Genomic DNA, 17,372 nt, shown 5'->3' on the forward strand with positions numbered 1-17,372 from the left:
AAAAAAATTTTTTTTAACGTTTATTTATTTTTGAGACAGGGAGAGACAGAGCATGAATAGGGGAGGGTCAGAGAGAGGGAGACACAGACTCTGAAACAGGCTCCAGGCTCTGAGCTGTCAGCACAGAGCCCGACGCAGGGCTAGAACTCACGGACCGCAAGATCATGACCTGAGCCGAAGTCAGCCACCTAACCGACTGAGCCACCCAGGCGCCCCAGAAGAGGTTTATTTTTGTATGAACACTGAAAGAAAGTTGGCTATTTTTAAGTCCTATTAAATCTTTTTTGGGACAGGGAATAAATAAAAACACTGTCCAATGCTCAAATTTTTTCTTACCGTTCATATCTTTCAGTTGAAATCTGCCTTTTCATAGCATCATGATCGGTTTGTAACTGTGTCACTTTAGCCCGAAGCATGGTGTTTTCCCGGCCTAGACTAGTTCTTAAAAATAAAATTTAAAAATAAATAAATAAATAAGTAACAAATATGTTGTTTTGTAGAGTCTAGTGCTATGTATGGAGTTTTGTTTTTGCTAGTAATAAATACAAATGGAGGTGATAATTAGGACAAGAAAAGAACAAGTCTTTTTAACACTACTTTTCTCAACTTCAGGAGCTTCTATCACTAAGTTTTCTTTCGTTCATTCATTCATTCATCTTATTTATTTAACAAACAGTTAAACTAAACTTCCAGTATGTGCTAGGCACTGTAGCAATGCTGGAAATACAAATTTGAATAAGACATGAATTATAACATCAAGATGTAAAGTATCTTCATTGGCTCTTTCTGGACTCTTGCCTCAGAAAGACAAATATTATTAACTTCTTTTAAAAGTTAACTATTCTACTTGTACTATCTACTCCAGATTTTCTCCCCTCTTCCATCAAATATGTCCAAATCTGCCCGTCTAATAGACACTATCATCAATCTCCTAAAAGGTAATTAATCACTAAACTTATGTGAGTCAAACCACATGCCATTTTGATGTCTTTTTCTAGTCCACACAGTAAAAGACACAGAGGGCTTTCCCCATCCTGAAATGCTCTCCCCTTTGCTGACTCCTGTTTGTTCACAACTCAACTACAGGCATTTTTCTAAAGTTCACTCATTCACTTCCATGGGTACCATCTCTGTGGTGAAGATACACAAATCTGTATCTCCAAACACAATGTATCTCCTCAAACTAAACCCCCAAATTCCTAAAAGCAGCCACAATGTAAGTAAAATATTTTGGTTTTGTACCACCGTACACACTCCCATCCCCTTCTCTCGCCAAAAATTATTTTTGACAAGCGATTTTCTTTAAACAGGTTGATTTATGCCACTTACAATTTGCTTTCTGAAAGGGTTAACTTCTCTTTAAGTAGCTGAATTTCTGTATCCTTCTCGTGGGAGGTTAAATGAGAATGAAATTCTTTATCTCTATTTGTAGCCAACAATGATTCAAGGCTTTTAATTGTATGTCTCTCACTTGCCAGTTGTTTTTTGAACAGGTCTGCTTCTGATTTTACATTTTCTAATTCCACCACAACCTACAGGGAAAACAAAGTAAGATTACTTCAGTACAATTTGAGACTCACTCTAAAAAATTATTTGCAGAGCTATATACACTTATCAGTTGCTTTATTTTGGGTACCAGTTAAAGATTTTGAACCATTTCTTTAAGTGTAAGAAAGTCATCTTATTTTCAAAATAATTTTTGCTTATTTGGTATAAGACCTATTCCTATGAGTTTCACTCATACTTCCTTGCCAAGAGAGGGTCATTAACATAAAATCCTAAAATGTGGCCATCCTATCAGAAAGGAAGCCCTTCTGATCTATTATGTGTACTCTGACCAAACAGTCAAGCCAGCACTGGAGCTTCTCAGTAGCTGAAAATAAAGATACTATTAAATGAATGAAAACTGAAAACATCTGTATTTGAAAACATGCACTGGGATGTTTAAAGTAATGCTCAGTTTGAGAATGGGAAGTTCCAGGTAACTAGACTTTGAAAATTAAGTAAGATTTAAATGCCTTGAGATTTTATCAGAAAGACTACTCTATTTAGGAAATAATGAACTGCTCAGTCCTTCATTTAAATCTTACCTTCAAACAGAGAAAGAATATACTGGGATATGTTCCTACTGTATAATAACAACACTCTTATTTTCCTAAATATCCATCTATTCCAAAACAGAAAGCACCTAATTTCATCACTATGTTTGCTAGAAAAATCTTGGCAAAGAATCTAGTTTTCAAAATCCTGTAGTCAAAAGTAACTCCTTAAAGGGAAACAAACTTTATCAAAAGTGCTTGATAAAATAAAACAATGAGAGTAATGTTCAATAAAATAATGTGCTACAATGAAGTCTTTTAAGTCCTTACCCTCTCAAACTCCAGGTTTTTGGAATTCAGTTGTTGGGTCATAAGATCTTTGCCTGAATCCAGCTTAATGCAAAGTTCTCTAAGAGACGACAAATCATTCAACGCTGCTGCTTTTGCATCTTCTTGGTGTCTCAGCTCTTCTTCTAATCTAGACATGGCTTTTGCCATTGATGAGATCTGAGACTCATAAGCATGATGTGCATTTATGTGCTGAGAATAGAAAAAGAAACCGGTAAAAAGTTAAAGTAACCCAGTAATTTTAAAGGCTTGAATCTGTGCAGCCATGACCTCACTTTAAAAAAAAAATAGTAGAGCCAAGTTTTGCACATTTTAAGATACTCTGAGGGAGCTGCCGGCTGTTTAAAGATGGCCTATTTAATGCTTAACCCAATGAATTGTATATAACTACTAACCACGGTAACTAGGTACCTCACGTATATATTTGGAAGATGCAAAGATAAAAATCATTGTTTTAGGGTAAAAAAGGAATCTTGGAAGTTAGATTAAATTTTACCTTTATAAATTGTTATAATGCCTTTTCAAGAAAAAGCAACATATTTACTTCTCACTCCTCAGTTGTCTTTAAATTCTAAATTGCAAAATGGAGGAGTGCCTGGGTGGTTCAGTCAGTTTGGTGTCCGACTCTTGATTTTAGCTCAGGTCATGATCTTGCAGTTTGTGAATTTGAACCCCAAGTCAGGCTCTGCACTGACAGCATGCAGAGGGAGACTGCTTTGGATTCTCTGCCTCCCTCTCTCTCTCTGCCCCCTCCCCTACTCAAGTATATGCTCGCTCTTGCTCTCTCTCTCTCTCTCCCTCCCTCCCTCAAAAATAAATAGCTGGGAGGGAGGTAAGTGGGGGGGGGGGACGGAACAAATGGGTGATTGGCATTAAGGAGGGCACTTTTTTTGCAATGAGCACTGGGTGTCATATGTAAGAGATGAATCACTGGGTTCTATTCCTGAAGCCAAGACTACACTGTATGTTAACCAACTTGAATTTAAATAAAAAAATAAAAAGTAAAAACAAAATTTTTATTAATAAATAAATTTCAAAATGGAGTTTGTTTTAAAACTGAATACCTGAAGTTCTATTTAAATTTAATTTAACCTAATAGTAATCCACAACTTTATAAGATTTTAATAACTGAAATAATGAACAAAGTTTGAAACACTGATAAAACTCTCTTTCTAGAATAATCCACATTTTAAATTCCACACAATTTAAATTGTGAGTGATAAATACAAACTGACATAAATTCTAGTCTAGAGTTTAATAAGAATTCCACACTTGAAAAATAAAATTATTTTAATAGGTATTAACAAAATAAATTGACATTAAAAATCTGTGCAGAAAAGTAAATATTTGGATTTTCTAAATTAATGAATTAAAAATCAGAGTTCCCTAAAACTAAATATAAATAGGTAATAGTCAGTTTTACATACCACAAAAGAACACGAATAATGACAGACAAAAAAATTAAAGAATAGTTTCTTCCGAGAATTTTGAAAGCTGAAAAGCATTCCTCTAGTTATACTCTTGATAGGAAAACTTCTAGAGACAGGGTGCCAGTTTCGTAGGACTGCTGTAACCAATTACTACAAATTACTGGGTGGTTTAAAACAAACAAAATTTATCCTGTCACAATTCTGGAGGTTACAAGTCTGAAATTTAGATGTTTGCAGAACCTAGAGGTTCTGAGAGAGAATCTGTTCCAGGTCTCCCTCCCAACTCCTGGTGGTTGCTAGCAATTCTTAATGTTCTTGCCCTGTAGACACTTCACTCCAGTCTCTGCCTCTGTCTTCATCTGGTATTCTCCCCTGTATCTTCTGTGTCCAGATTTCTCTTACAAAAGACACCAGTCATTGAGCTATGGCCTGCCCTAGTGCAGTATGACCTCATCTTAACCTGATTATAACTGTAAGAACCCTATTTCCAAATAAGATCACCTTCACAGGTGCTGGAGGTTAGGATTTCAACATAACTTTTTGAGGTCCATAATTCTATCTATCCTTTAGCTCCCCAAAATTCATGTCCTTCTTATGTGCAAAATACATTCATTCCATCCCAACACATTCTAGCATCAATGCTAAGTCCAAAATCTCATCTAAGCATCATCTAAATCAGATACGGGTAAGACTCTGGCTATGGCCCATTTGGGGACAAAACCACTCTCCCTCCCCAGATCTGTGAGCTAGCAAACAGGTTATCTGCTTACAAAAACAATGGGGAAACAGGCATAGAATAGACATGCCTACTCTGAAAGGGAGAAAAGAGAAGGAATGAAGGGGTTACTAATCCAAAGCAATACTCTGAAAGGGAGAAAAGAGAAGGAATGAAGGGGTTACTAATCCAAAGCAAGTTTGCAACTAAGCAAGGAAAATTCCATTTGATTTTAAGGCCTAAGAATAATTATCTATGCCACGATAGTCTATGTTTTGGGCCTGCTAGTGTGGCCCCACCTTCTCAGCCCTCAGCAACGGCCCCACCCTCTCGGCCCTCAGTGGCAGGGGCCCTGCACTCTGGGACCAAGGAGGCAGTAGCCTCACCCCCTGGGGCTGTACCCTCTGTGCCTGTGGTGGCAACAGTAGCCTCATCAGAATCTGAGCTGCCCGTGGCAGCCCTGCTCATCTCTGAGTTACCTTCAGAGCCATTCCTCCCTTTTCTCAAAGGAGAACACATATTTGTAGCCAAGTAACTCTGCTAGCCTGTTTCCTGCTAGTAGGATCCCAGACATTCAGACTTCTTTCATTTCATCCTATTTCTGTCCCCATCAATACAAGTTGGCAGTGTTTCTACAGAGATGACTGACTGCATTCATGAGCCACATACCAAATCTGTTCACCAAGAGGTTGTGTGTGAAGCCACACACTTGGCTCTGTCTCCAAAGCACGTTATCTGCATAGGCTAAGAATTTTCCAAATCATCAAGACCTGATTCTATTTTACCCCCTAAATTTTAAGTCTAGTATACTTAACATACACTGTTAGATTAGTTTCAGATGTACAATATTGACCCAACAATTCTCTATATTACTCAGTGCTCATCATGGTAAGTGGTACTCTTAATCCTCTTCACCTATTTCACCCCTCTCCCTACCCACTTCCCTTCTGGTGACCATCAGTTTGTTCTCCATAGTTAGGAGTCTGTTTTTTGGGGAAAAAAAACGAAAAAAGAAAAAAAGATCTGTTTTTTGGTTTCTTTTGTTGTTGTTGTTCATTTGTTTTGTTTCCTAAATTCCACTTTTGAGTAAAATCATATGGTATTTGTCTTTCTCTGACTTATTTCACTTAGCATTATACCCTCTAGATCCATCCACATTGTTGCAAATGCCAAGATTTCATTCTTTTTTATGGGTAATATTTCAGTGTGTGTGTGTGTGTATACACATTGTATATATATGTATATACATACAACATATCTTTATCCGTTCATTTATCAATGGAAAATTGGGCTGCTTCCCTAGTTTGACTATTGTAAATAATGCTGCAAGAATCAAAGGGGCAAATATACCTTTTTGAATTAGTGTTTTTGTATTCTTGGGGTAAACATCCAATAGTGACACTACTGGATCAGATGGTAATTCTATTTTTAACTTTTTGAGGAACCTCCATACTGTTTTCCACAGTGACTACACTAAAATTTTACATTCCCACCCACAGTATATATAGATTCCTTTTTCTCCACATCCACACCAATGCCTGTTGTTTCTTGTGTTTTTGATTTTAGCCATTCTGACAGTTGTGAGGTGGTATCTCACTATGGTTTTGATTTGCATTTCCCTGATGATTAGTGACATTGAGCATCTTTTCATGTGTCTATTGGCCATCTGGATGTCTTCTCTGGAGAAACGTCTGTTCATGTCTTCTGCCCATTTTTAAATTAGATTGGTTTTTTGGTATTAAGTTCTTTATACATTTTGTATACTAACCCTTTATCAGATACATCATTTGCAAGTATCTTCTCCATTCAGCAGGTTGTATTTTATTTTTTTAAAGTAAATGTGGGTGGGGCTTGAACTCACGACAACCAAGATCAAGAGTCACATGCTCTACCAACTGAGCCAGCCAGATGCCCCTGGTAGGTTGTCTTTTAGTTTTGTTGGTTATTTCCTTTGCTGTGCAAAAGATTTTTATTTTGGAGTAGTCCTAATAGCTTATTTTTGCTTTTGTTTCCCTTGCCTCAGGAGACATATCTTGAAAAATGTTGCTATGACCGATGTCAGAGAAATTATTGCCTGTGCTCACTCCAGGATTTTTATGGTATCAGGTCCCACATTTAGGTCTTTAATCCATTTTGAGTTTATGTTTGTGTATATGGTATAAGAAAGTGGCTCAGTTTCATTCTTTTGCATATAGCTGTCCAGTTTTCCTAGCTCCATTTGCTGAAGAGACATGTTTTTCCCACTGCATATTCTAGCTTCCTTTGTTGGAGAGTCATTGACTCTACAATTGTGGACTCATTTCTGGGCTTTCTATTCTGTTCTTTTGATCTATGTGTCTATTTTTTTGTGCCAGTATTATACTGTTTTGATTACTATAGCTTTGTAATATGTCTTGAAATATGGGATTGTGATACCTCCAGTTTTGTTCTTCTTTTTCAAGACTGCTTTGGGTATCTGCAGTCTTTTGTGGTTCCATACAAATTTTAGGATTATTTGTTCTAGTACTGTAAAAAATGCTGTTGGCATTTTGATAAGACCTAGTTCCTTTTGTCCTTGGCAGTTCCTTTATCAATTTATCTCTGTCCATTTTACTATAAGCAGCAAGAAGAAACCAGGCTACACCTTCCACACTTTGCTTAGAAATTTCCTCAGCTGAATATCCAAGTTCATCACTTATGTATAAGTTATACTTTCCTTCCAAGAGTAGACCATAGTTCAGTCAAGTTCTCTGCCATTTTATAACAAGGATCACCATTCTTTCAGTGTCTAATAACATGTTCCTCAATTGCATCTGAGACCTCATTAGAAGAAACACTAAGATTTCTGGAAAAATTCTGTTCTTGAAAATTTATGCATTTTGTAAATAACATAAGTTTTCTCTACACTCTCCTTTTTTCTGAGCTCTTACTAGAATCCCCTGTAATAAGCATCTACCAACAAGCTTTTCTTTTTTTTTTTTTTTTTTAAATTTTTTTTTTCAACGTTTTTTATTTATTTTTGGGACAGAGAGAGACAGAGCATGAACGGGGGAGGGGCAGAGAGAGAGGGAGACACAGAATCAGAAACAGGCTCCAGGCTCCGAGCCATCAGCCCGGAGCCTGACGCGGGGCTCGAACTCACGGACCGCGAGATCGTGACCTGGCTGAAGTCGGACACTTAACCGACTGCGCCACCCAGGCGCCCCCCAACAAGCTTTTCAAAGCAATCTAGGTTTTTTCTCTCAAGCACCTCAAAACTCTCCCAGCCTTTGTCCATTACCAAATTCCAAAACCACTTTCACATTTTTTATGTTTGTCATAGTTCGTTACAATTTTCCTCATGGAAAAAGGTATGGCAAGTCCTGAAAGCAATCAAACATAAAAATGATCTTGATTTCGCAATTCCACTTCTAGGTATATCCTCAATAACAGAAAGCAAGAATTTGAAGAGATATTGTACATCCACGTTCATAGCAGTATTCCTGGTAGCCAAAGATGAAAACAAATTAAATGTCCATCGACAGATGAATGGATAAGCAAAATGTGATGTATATACATAATGGAATGTTTATTCAGCCTTAAAAAGAAATGAAATTTGGACACATGCTACAACATACATGAACCTTGAGGTTAACCGAACCTTAAGGCTAAGTGAAATAAGCCAGTCACAAAAAGACAAAATATCGTATGATTCCATTTATATGAGGTACAAAGAGTGGTCAAATTCATAGAGAAAGAAAGTAGGATGGTAGTTGCCAGGGGCTGGGATGGGGAGAGAGTAAGGGAGTAGGGGGTGAGGGATGGGAAGTTAGTATTTAATGGGGACAGAGCTTCAGTCAGGGAAGATGAAAAAGTTCTGGAGATGGTGGTGATTTTGCATAACAATGTGAATGCACTGGGCACCTGGGTGGCTCAGTCAGTTAAGCATCCCATCTGCCTTAGGCTCAGGTCATGATCTCTGGTTCATAGGTTTGAGCCCCACATGGGGATCTGCACTGGTGGTGCAGAGTCTGCTTGGGATCCTCTCTCTCCCTCTCTCTCTGCTCCTTTCTCCACTTGTGCTCTCTCTCTCAAAATAAATAAATATACTTTAAACAACAACAACAAAAACAATGTGACTGTACTAATTGCCAAAGAACTGTATTCTTAATAATGGCAAATGTGATGTCATATATATTTTACTACAGTTTAAAAAGAAATAATGGGGCTTCTAAGCAAATTATTAGAATTAATGACAAAAGATTACCACTGAACTTGATTTTATCAATGCTTAAACCTTACTTTGATAAAGTATCTTTGAATGTTATAGCTTTACTAATAATATCATCACAAGACAAATGAATACATTACCTCCTGAATTTCTTTTTCTAGTAGCTCTACCCTTTCTCGAAGGTGTCTCCTCTCTGTGTCAATAGAAAGAAGTTCCAGTCGAACTGAGCTGCTTTCTCCCTCAGCTTGATGGGCTTTGACCTCCCAGTCTTCAGCACGGTTATGAAGCATCTGAAATCTATCTAACAAATCTTGATTTTCTTTTTCCTAGTTTTAAGCATAAAAACATTGTTCCTAAATTAGTAACTGTCACCCACTGGAACACTCATATCATAAACATATATGGACATTAGAAAATTTGTTTTAATTCGGAAACATATGCTATCTATGCAGACAACATATACTAAGTAAGATCTGCAGGGAAGTATAAAAATATAGTAGATAAGATCTCAAGTATAAAAATATAGAAGATAAGCTCTCCACTCAAACCTTATTATCTAAGAGAGGAGACATACATACATACATACATACATAAGACAGAATAAACACACATGAAAAAAATTTTTAAATGTCTTAAATCCAACTTAAATAATGTTTTTTCACCTTAGCAGCCATTAAGCTCTCCCATCGTGACACCTCAGTTATGTAATTATGAACTCTACTCTTCATTTCTTCTTTTTCTTGCACTGCTGCTTCCAATTCCAATGAGATTTCCTATAAATCAGAAAATTGAAGACAAATCTACAATGAATGTGATACCTAATGAGTTCTATTTATATTCAAATAGCTCCTTTTGAAATGGGGGAATAAGAGTAGGAAAAAGTAAAACTGTTCCTAAGAGTTATTTTCTTACTTTTTTCCTGACTGATTTCGACTTTTTAACCAAATATTACCACTGATCTCCTGCAAGAGTTAGGACCGTGTATCTGGCATTTATACTATGGGGCTAGCTACGCTCATGGGTTGACATTTTTTAAAATTCATATATCAACAATATGCTTTATATTGAATACTGAAAGTAATTTTTTTAAAACAGGAAAATCATTCATCTTCTTGGTATAATCCTTTAATAAACCAGCAAAAACAAAGTCAATAATTTTGAGTAACTGCTATTCTAAAATATTCAATAATTTACTTAGAGAGTCTCTAAGTTGCTGGTAGGAAGTATGAATAATTAAAATCTATTGTGGGTCTTTAAAACGCAACACTTTGCCCTGGGAGTGATCCTGGGGGTGACAATAATTTCTGCCACAGAGAATCCTATGCTCCCAGCTTTAGGATTCCCAGTAACAAAGACCAAAATGGTAAGGAGACCACAGTTGCATCAACTAGACACTCTGTGATATACAGCAGCTTTCTAAACTGAATTTTTAATACTCTTATAAATACTACTCTCCTTACAGAGTTCTTTATGTTATTGATATTTTACAGCATTAAATTTTAGAAAACATATTTACAGCTTTAAAATTTAGCAAGGAATGACTGTATTATAAACAATCCATTTATACACTGGACTCATACCTGGTTTTCTCTTGCCATTGTAGCCAGATCATCTTGTAATCTTCTGTTTTCCTTAAAAGACACTTCTTTAGATCTTCCTACTTCATCAAGTTCTTTGTGAGCTGTATCAAGCTGGCGCCGGAGGCTGCTTATTTCTCGGTCCCGACTAGTCAACGTTTCCTTTAGCTGGCTGTTACATGAAGGATATGGAAATAATAAAGAAAGCTTTTTAGAAAATTGTAAATTACTTAAAAGAAAACTGTATACTCTGAAATTAAGTACAATAAGAATACAAGAAACCACACTACATTAAGACACTGATGAATTAGGTAAAGCAGATATTTTAGATCTCTATCAATCATTAAATGGAAGTAGTAGTCATAAAATAAATTTATAATTCTGTAAGTAAAAATAGAAGACTTTCAAATGTTATGAGCAAAACATAATAGATTCAATTGGCAAATACTATTTAATGTTTAAGTCCCCACTACTATGTAATATGTAAAGATATATATAATAAATACAATTAGTGATTTTTGTCTTGAAGTAGAGACCAGACATAAAATGTAAAATTTTGTAACTGTTCAAGATAGATTATGATGTAGAACAAATTCAATACTGACTACTAAAGTAATCTAAGTTTTAATAATTAGGGTCCAAACAGGGTAATTACTGTAGAAATAAAAAGCATATAGGCATGAAAAGAATAATGAATCAGACACAACTGTTGAGATGTTGATGATGGAGGAGGGGAGAAAGTTAAAGAGGATGGCATGTTCACCCTCTTTAGCAGACTCAGATGCTGCCACCGGCAAAAACAGGAAAACTGAAGGAAATTTTCCTATGGTCTAATTACTACTTAAATAGATAAAGCTGCACTCACTGAAAATTTCTAAAAAGCATTTATCACTTACTTCATAGAAGAGTCATACTCTGAGACTGTTATCTTCATCTGAGCAATAGCTTTTTCCTGTAGAAATTATGAAAATATATGATTCTAAAACATGCATTTAGAAATCTTTCCTTGAATTTATATAACTTATGACATTTATATAAATTATGCTATAAAAGAAAGCTACAAAGTAAACATATTTCTATTTCCCAACTGTACTTCACATATTGGCATATTTCTAACCTACACTAAGAACTTGAATTGTTTCGGGGCTCCTGGGTGGCACAGTCAGTTGGCATCCAGCTTTGGCTCAGGTCATGATCTCACGGCTTGTGAGTTCGAGCTCCGCTTCAGGCTCTGTGCTGACAGCTCAGAGCCTGGAGCCTGCTTTGGATTCTGGGTCTCCCTCTCTCTCTGCCCCTCCCCCGCTCAAGCTCTGTCTCTGTCTCTCTCAAAAATAAACATTAAAAAAAAAAAAACTTGTTTGAATTTGCTGTAATCACATCTGATAAAATTACATTACATTCTATCAATAGAATTTTTAAAGATCCAAATTATTGGCATAAAATGAAATTTAAGCATATTAAAAGATATGGCTCTGGACCTTAGCAACCTGTATATGGGGGGTAAGAACTGCACATTTGTGAAATAGAGAATGAAATCGTTTCTGTTCAGATGCTAGATAAAGGTACTGAACAGTCACATACTTTATTAGCCAGGTTTTCTTGCAAGTTTGCAATCTTTTCGGTCTTCTCATCTACAGTCTCCTGAAGAAAGTCTTTTTCTTTATCAATAGCACCAATGGTCTTTTTCATTACATGAGCCTCTTCACTCTGTGAAGTCATCTGAAGGTGTAGTTTACCTGGAAATAAAGAGAAATGTTTGTTAGACAAAGTAAATTAGGTTTCGTGAAAACAAAATTTAAAAAAACCTTACCTATTTTTTCCTCCAGTAACTTAATTTGTGATTGGGCTGATTCAAGTTCACCTCTTTTTTTGGAAAGCCGATGCTGACAATCATCAAGTGACTGCTGTAGCTGCTCATTTACTAACCTAAAGAATCAGTGGACCAAAAAAAAAAAAAAGTCTACTTTATCTCTGGTAGAAATATTTTTTCATTTTTTATTTTAAAGCTTTTCCAGTATAATTAACAGCATTATATTATATATTATTTCTTGCTGTCTGCCATTCTTCTTCAAAATGGTTCGTTCTACTTCCTAAAAATAATATAGTATAAAAATCAAAATAATTGTCTACACTTTTCTAGAGGCTTCCTGGTAGTTTCAAAGCTCTTCTCAGTTTCCTAGTATCAACAGTCTTTCCCTTATAAAATCTATTTTCAATAGTGAAGGCAAAGGCATAGTTTTATAGTATGCTTTTATTTTTTTTATTTTTTTAAAAATGCTGATTTATTTAAAAAAATTTTTTTTTATATTTATTTATTTTTGAGAGACAGAGTGAGACAAAGTGAGACTGGGGGAGGGGCAGAGAGAGAGGGAGACACAGGATTGGAAACAGGCTCCAGGTTCTGAGCTGTCAGCACAGAGCCTGACGCGGGGCTCGAACCCACAGACTGTGAGATCATGACCTGAGCCGAAGTCGGACGCTCAACCGACTGAGCCACCCAGGCACCCCTATAGTATGCTTTTATAGTATTACCTGGTACTTCTTCAAAGGATTATCCATAAATCCTGACTAGTGGGCTTTTATTTATGTTTTTTAATTCTTTTGAAGTAGGTTCCACGCCCAACATGGAGCTTGAACTCACAACCCTGAGATCAAGAGTTGCATGCTCTACCAACTGAGCCAGCCAGGAGCTCCTGACCAGTGAACTTTTAATTTTGCTTTCTATTTTGACTTTTTTGGTGGGTATCAACTGGAGGTCATACTAAACAGGGAAAGTGGACATTATACACACACACACACACACACACACACACACACACACACACACACAGTGTGTGTGTGTGTGTGTGTGTGTGTGTGTGTGTGTGTATGGAAGAGAAGATGGGTCTACCAGGTGGATGGAAAGGAACATATGCTTCATCTATCTGAGTATCAGCTTCAAAAATGTCTTCATGTCAAGGGTAAGATAAGTTTATGTGATTAAAAGGGCAGCAAGATCTCTGTTAATGATATCGAAAATGGCATGAGGTGGCAGCTCTTTCTGCCCATGGGTCCTGTCCCTGTGCTTTAATAAAATCACTTCTGCACAAAAAAAAAAAAAAAAAAAAGTGGCATGAGGTTTGGATAATGTGGCTTTGTTTCTGTATAGTGCTTCTCATCGTGGTTTGTATTGGCTTAGCTTTAGATTGGATCTGAAGGCTTGAGCTCATGACTCTACCAGAGTATAGTGATATGGAGAATGTGACTGGCACCCTTTCCTCAGAAATAAGTCAGGTTTTTTCTGTCAGAGCAAAATAAAGTTATGTAACCATGCAATTTCCCCAGGTTATACAAGGCAGACAAAAAAGTCTTCACAATCCCTTCCTATAACACAGTGACTGTGAGGGAAGTAGCACAATGAGCTCACAAGACAAAAGGATATTATTATAACACAAAAAATGTGAAAGTAGCTGTAGGCTTGGGATCCAAGAAAGGCCAATGAAAGCTCTGCCTTGTAAGACTGCTAAGGGCCTCCTGTGAGGAAAGGAAAGAGGAGCTGTGACTACAGTCTGAAGGAAAGAGCAAAATGGATTAAATGCCAGATCCAGTCAGCTGAACACAAAAGGGAAACAGGTGGACTAGTAATTCTGGGTGACAGAAATCTACCATAGTATCTGCATTTTGGAGCTGAATATAGACATGAACCAGAGGAAGAGAAGCTGGTCCATTCAGCTAGCTCTCCATAGGATATACGTAGCACTTGAGAAAAAAAAATGCAGCTTTCACCTTAGATAGTCCTAAAGTCTGATTAAGACCTGTAGTCAGAACAGCAGAAGGGCAAAAATGGAGATCCTCTCTGAGTCCTTAAGACAGTATTCCTTAATTAATCACAGACTAATTAATTAACACAACCAGCTCTTGATCTTATTTCATTTAGTTTGTTTGATAATCATGGACCCCTTATGAACAGACTCTGGCTTTCCTTTTCCTAATTATTCCTTGGATTTCAATCCTGCTGTTTATTTTACTATATATTTTGCAATTCTCAGTATTTGTATATTAGGTCTGTGTCTTTTATCTCATCAACTTTTTTTATTCTTCTGGGCTCTGAATTCTAGATGAATTTCTTGAGTTTGTTTTCTATTTTACTGACTCAGTTTTTGGAAATATCCATTCTACTGTTCACTACCATTTTCAGTTTTAATTTATTGATCTTTTTTCTAATCATTACTATAATTCTTTCTGATCTCAAGTTGTTATTACTTCATGATTTAGTTTACATATGCAGTGTCATGTTGGCACGTGAAAATCTTTTATTGATCCTTACTGCAAATGTAATTTAGAGAGGAATATCTCCTCTGCTTCTTCAGTGATCCCCTTCTTCTAATCTTAAGTCTTTAAAAAGACTTACTGCAGCTACCCAGTCCAGAAAAAAAATTAACTTCGTTGACTTTTTATTTCCTTCAATGTTCTGTATTTTAAATTCACTAATGTCTAGCCAATGACCCAGTCTCATAAGGCAAACACATTTCTGAAGTACTGCATCTTTCTCTCATCTCATAGAATCCATTTCTCATCCAATCCTTTTGATTTTATGTAAGAAATGTTTCCTAAATCTAGCCTCTTTTCAAGTTCATTGCCACTATTTCCAGTCCAGACATACAGTCTCCTCTGTTTGCCATTAGTCTCTTGTGACTCCAAATCCATCTTCCCAATTTCCACTAGAGTTCACCTCCTGAAAGGCATGCTAATCACATTACCTCTCTGGTTAACATGTGTTTCTTCTCCATGTTTACAAAGTAAAATCCAGACACTCCTGCTTATCATATGAAGTTCTTCACAACCTGCCTCTAACCTGTAGATACTGCCTATGTTTCCATATTGACCTTCTTACCTTTCAGACACATCACCTTTTTAGACTCTGTATATGAGTATTCTGATTTTACATTTCTTTGAAAGAAGAAAGATAAGGACAATGATGAGCAAAAAATTCTGTAATTTTCAGCAATCTTACACTAGGGAGTGCAAACAATCCAAAATATGGAAGGGGAATTTTTGAAGGAAGTCGGTCTAAAAACTTATGCTATGCCTGCAATTGATTGCCTGCAATGATATCAGTCTGTGAAAGCCTTTAAAAATAGGGATACTCAAAACCTACCCAGGTTCACTCAGTGAGTAAGAACCTCCAGAGATCAGCCCTTAAATCCATACTTCTTAAAATCTCCCCAGGTGATTCTGCTGCAAGGCCAACTTTCACTGCTCAAAGGTCCCATCCAAAATGCCATTACTAAGAACCTTACATAGCCACTAACTCATTCCTAGAAGTGAAAAAACAAGACTTTCAAAAAACTTACCTAAGTGAGTTCATCTCTGTTTTGTGATGAGATGAGTCACCAGCCACATGGCTAAGTTTTTGAGCTTGGAGTTTTGCTTTGTTCTCTAATGACTCTACTGTTTCTTTCATTATTAACATTTTAGACTTTAATTCACACTTTTCATCTTCATGCTATAATTTAAATTAAAAAAATTAATAGGTGTATGTCTATTTTGTTTTCCTCAAGCACTCTTTAATATTTCTGGAAGAAAACTGCGGAAATAGATTTAACAATACTTTAAAAGTCATGTGTACACTTTAGGTACTAGATGTCAGAATGGGCATACACATTTATCTCTCCTTTTCATTCCTTTTCATTATCAGTGAAATGAAAAAAAAAAAAAAGATACCAAAAAAAAAAAAAAAAAGCAATAAAGGAAGAAAAGAACATATCCATAACAGCAATGAAAAAGGGAAGGTAAACCATTAGCAAGCAGAGCAAATATTCTGAGAAATTTCTAAAAATCAGTAAGCACATTGGACTGAAGAAAAATCAGAGCAGAAAATACTGTAACCCAAACACAAAATGGGCAAGACTTATATGAAGACACTATAAAATTTTCCTAAAGGACATAAAACACAGCCTGATTTAATGTAAAGAGTCACCATGTTTCTGAATGGAAACACAATATTGGAAATGTATCAAAAGTTCCTGAAATAACTGTTAAATTCAATGAAATTTCAATAATAATCCTACCAGGACCTTTTTAAAACAGGGAAGGTGGCTTAGATTTCATTCTAAAGTTCACTTAGGGAAAATAAGTTAAGAAAACAGGAAAAATTGTGGGCACTGGGGGGAGAACGTAGGTAGACTTGCCTTATAAGGTATCAGAATGAATTAGAAAGCTACTATTAAAAGAGTGTGGATTTCACAAGGATGAGCAAATGCATGTACACAGATGTAAATTTAGAAAAGGTAGCATTTTAGGGAAGTGGGAAAAGAAAAGGCTCTTTAAAAACAGTTGGGAGAGCCACTCATTGGAGAAAAAAATTTGCTAGATTTCTATTTTATTTTACATATAAAAATAAATTCTAAATGGAATAATGATCTATATGTAAAACTCAAAACTAAGAAATATTTGTGATAAACAGAAATTTTCCAGTGAAAACTGTAGACTGACCACACATATTTGATATCCCCTCCATCTGGAAACTGCTAAAATGACAGTAAAGGAATAGAAAGTTACACACTCACAAGGGCATAGAGAACAAGAAGGAAAACAAGAGTGGATGAGTGACTTCAATAACTTGTGGAAGACAAAGAGTAGACAGAATAGTGACTCAGAGCAGAAGAAGGATACACCCTAAAGCAAAGTTTCTGAAACTAGGAACTACTGACACTTAGAGCCAGGTAATCCTTTGCTGAGGGGGGCTGACCTGTGCATTGTGCACTGTAGGTTGTTTAGCAGCATCCCAAGCTTCTGAGTAGGTGAGGCCCTCTAGCATTATTTCCAGGTATGAGAAGCACCTTCTCCCCTAGCTGTGTTAAGCGCAAATTCTCCAGATACTGCCAAATATCTCCTAGGAAGTGGAACTGATCTAAAGAAACACTGATCTAAAGTGACCGGAGTAATATCTATGAGCAACTAGCTGATTTGCCCTGAAGAAACTCAACACACGAAGGCACCAAGTGGTGGGATGAGGTCAGGAAAACAACTGAACAAGGAGATTGGCTAAAAACCTGTACGGGGACCATCACACACCAGAGAGCTCCTCCCATC

At 36.4% G+C, this 17,372-nt stretch overlaps 1 protein-coding gene across 2 annotated transcripts in view; it reads right to left on the minus strand.

The window, feature by feature from the left end:
- CEP135 (centrosomal protein 135) overlaps positions 1-17,372 on the minus strand; it is a 68,035-nt gene that overhangs the window by 7,831 nt on the left and 42,832 nt on the right. For both annotated transcript variants that reach the window (XM_042936336.1, XM_042936337.1), the window contains exons 15-24: positions 15,632-15,783; positions 12,109-12,224; positions 11,880-12,034; positions 11,195-11,250; positions 10,302-10,470; positions 9,384-9,494; positions 8,862-9,047; positions 2,370-2,579; positions 1,330-1,532; positions 337-441 (exon numbers count right to left, since the gene is read on the minus strand). In XM_042936336.1, the coding sequence (XP_042792270.1) occupies positions 337-441; positions 1,330-1,532; positions 2,370-2,579; positions 8,862-9,047; positions 9,384-9,494; positions 10,302-10,470; positions 11,195-11,250; positions 11,880-12,034; positions 12,109-12,224; positions 15,632-15,783 (1,463 nt within the window). The remainder of the gene's footprint in view (positions 1-336; positions 442-1,329; positions 1,533-2,369; positions 2,580-8,861; positions 9,048-9,383; positions 9,495-10,301; positions 10,471-11,194; positions 11,251-11,879; positions 12,035-12,108; positions 12,225-15,631; positions 15,784-17,372) is intronic.

Source organism: Panthera leo, chromosome B1 (assembly GCF_018350215.1).
Source record: "Panthera leo isolate Ple1 chromosome B1, P.leo_Ple1_pat1.1, whole genome shotgun sequence".
Classification (NCBI taxonomy): domain Eukaryota; kingdom Metazoa; phylum Chordata; class Mammalia; order Carnivora; family Felidae; genus Panthera; species Panthera leo.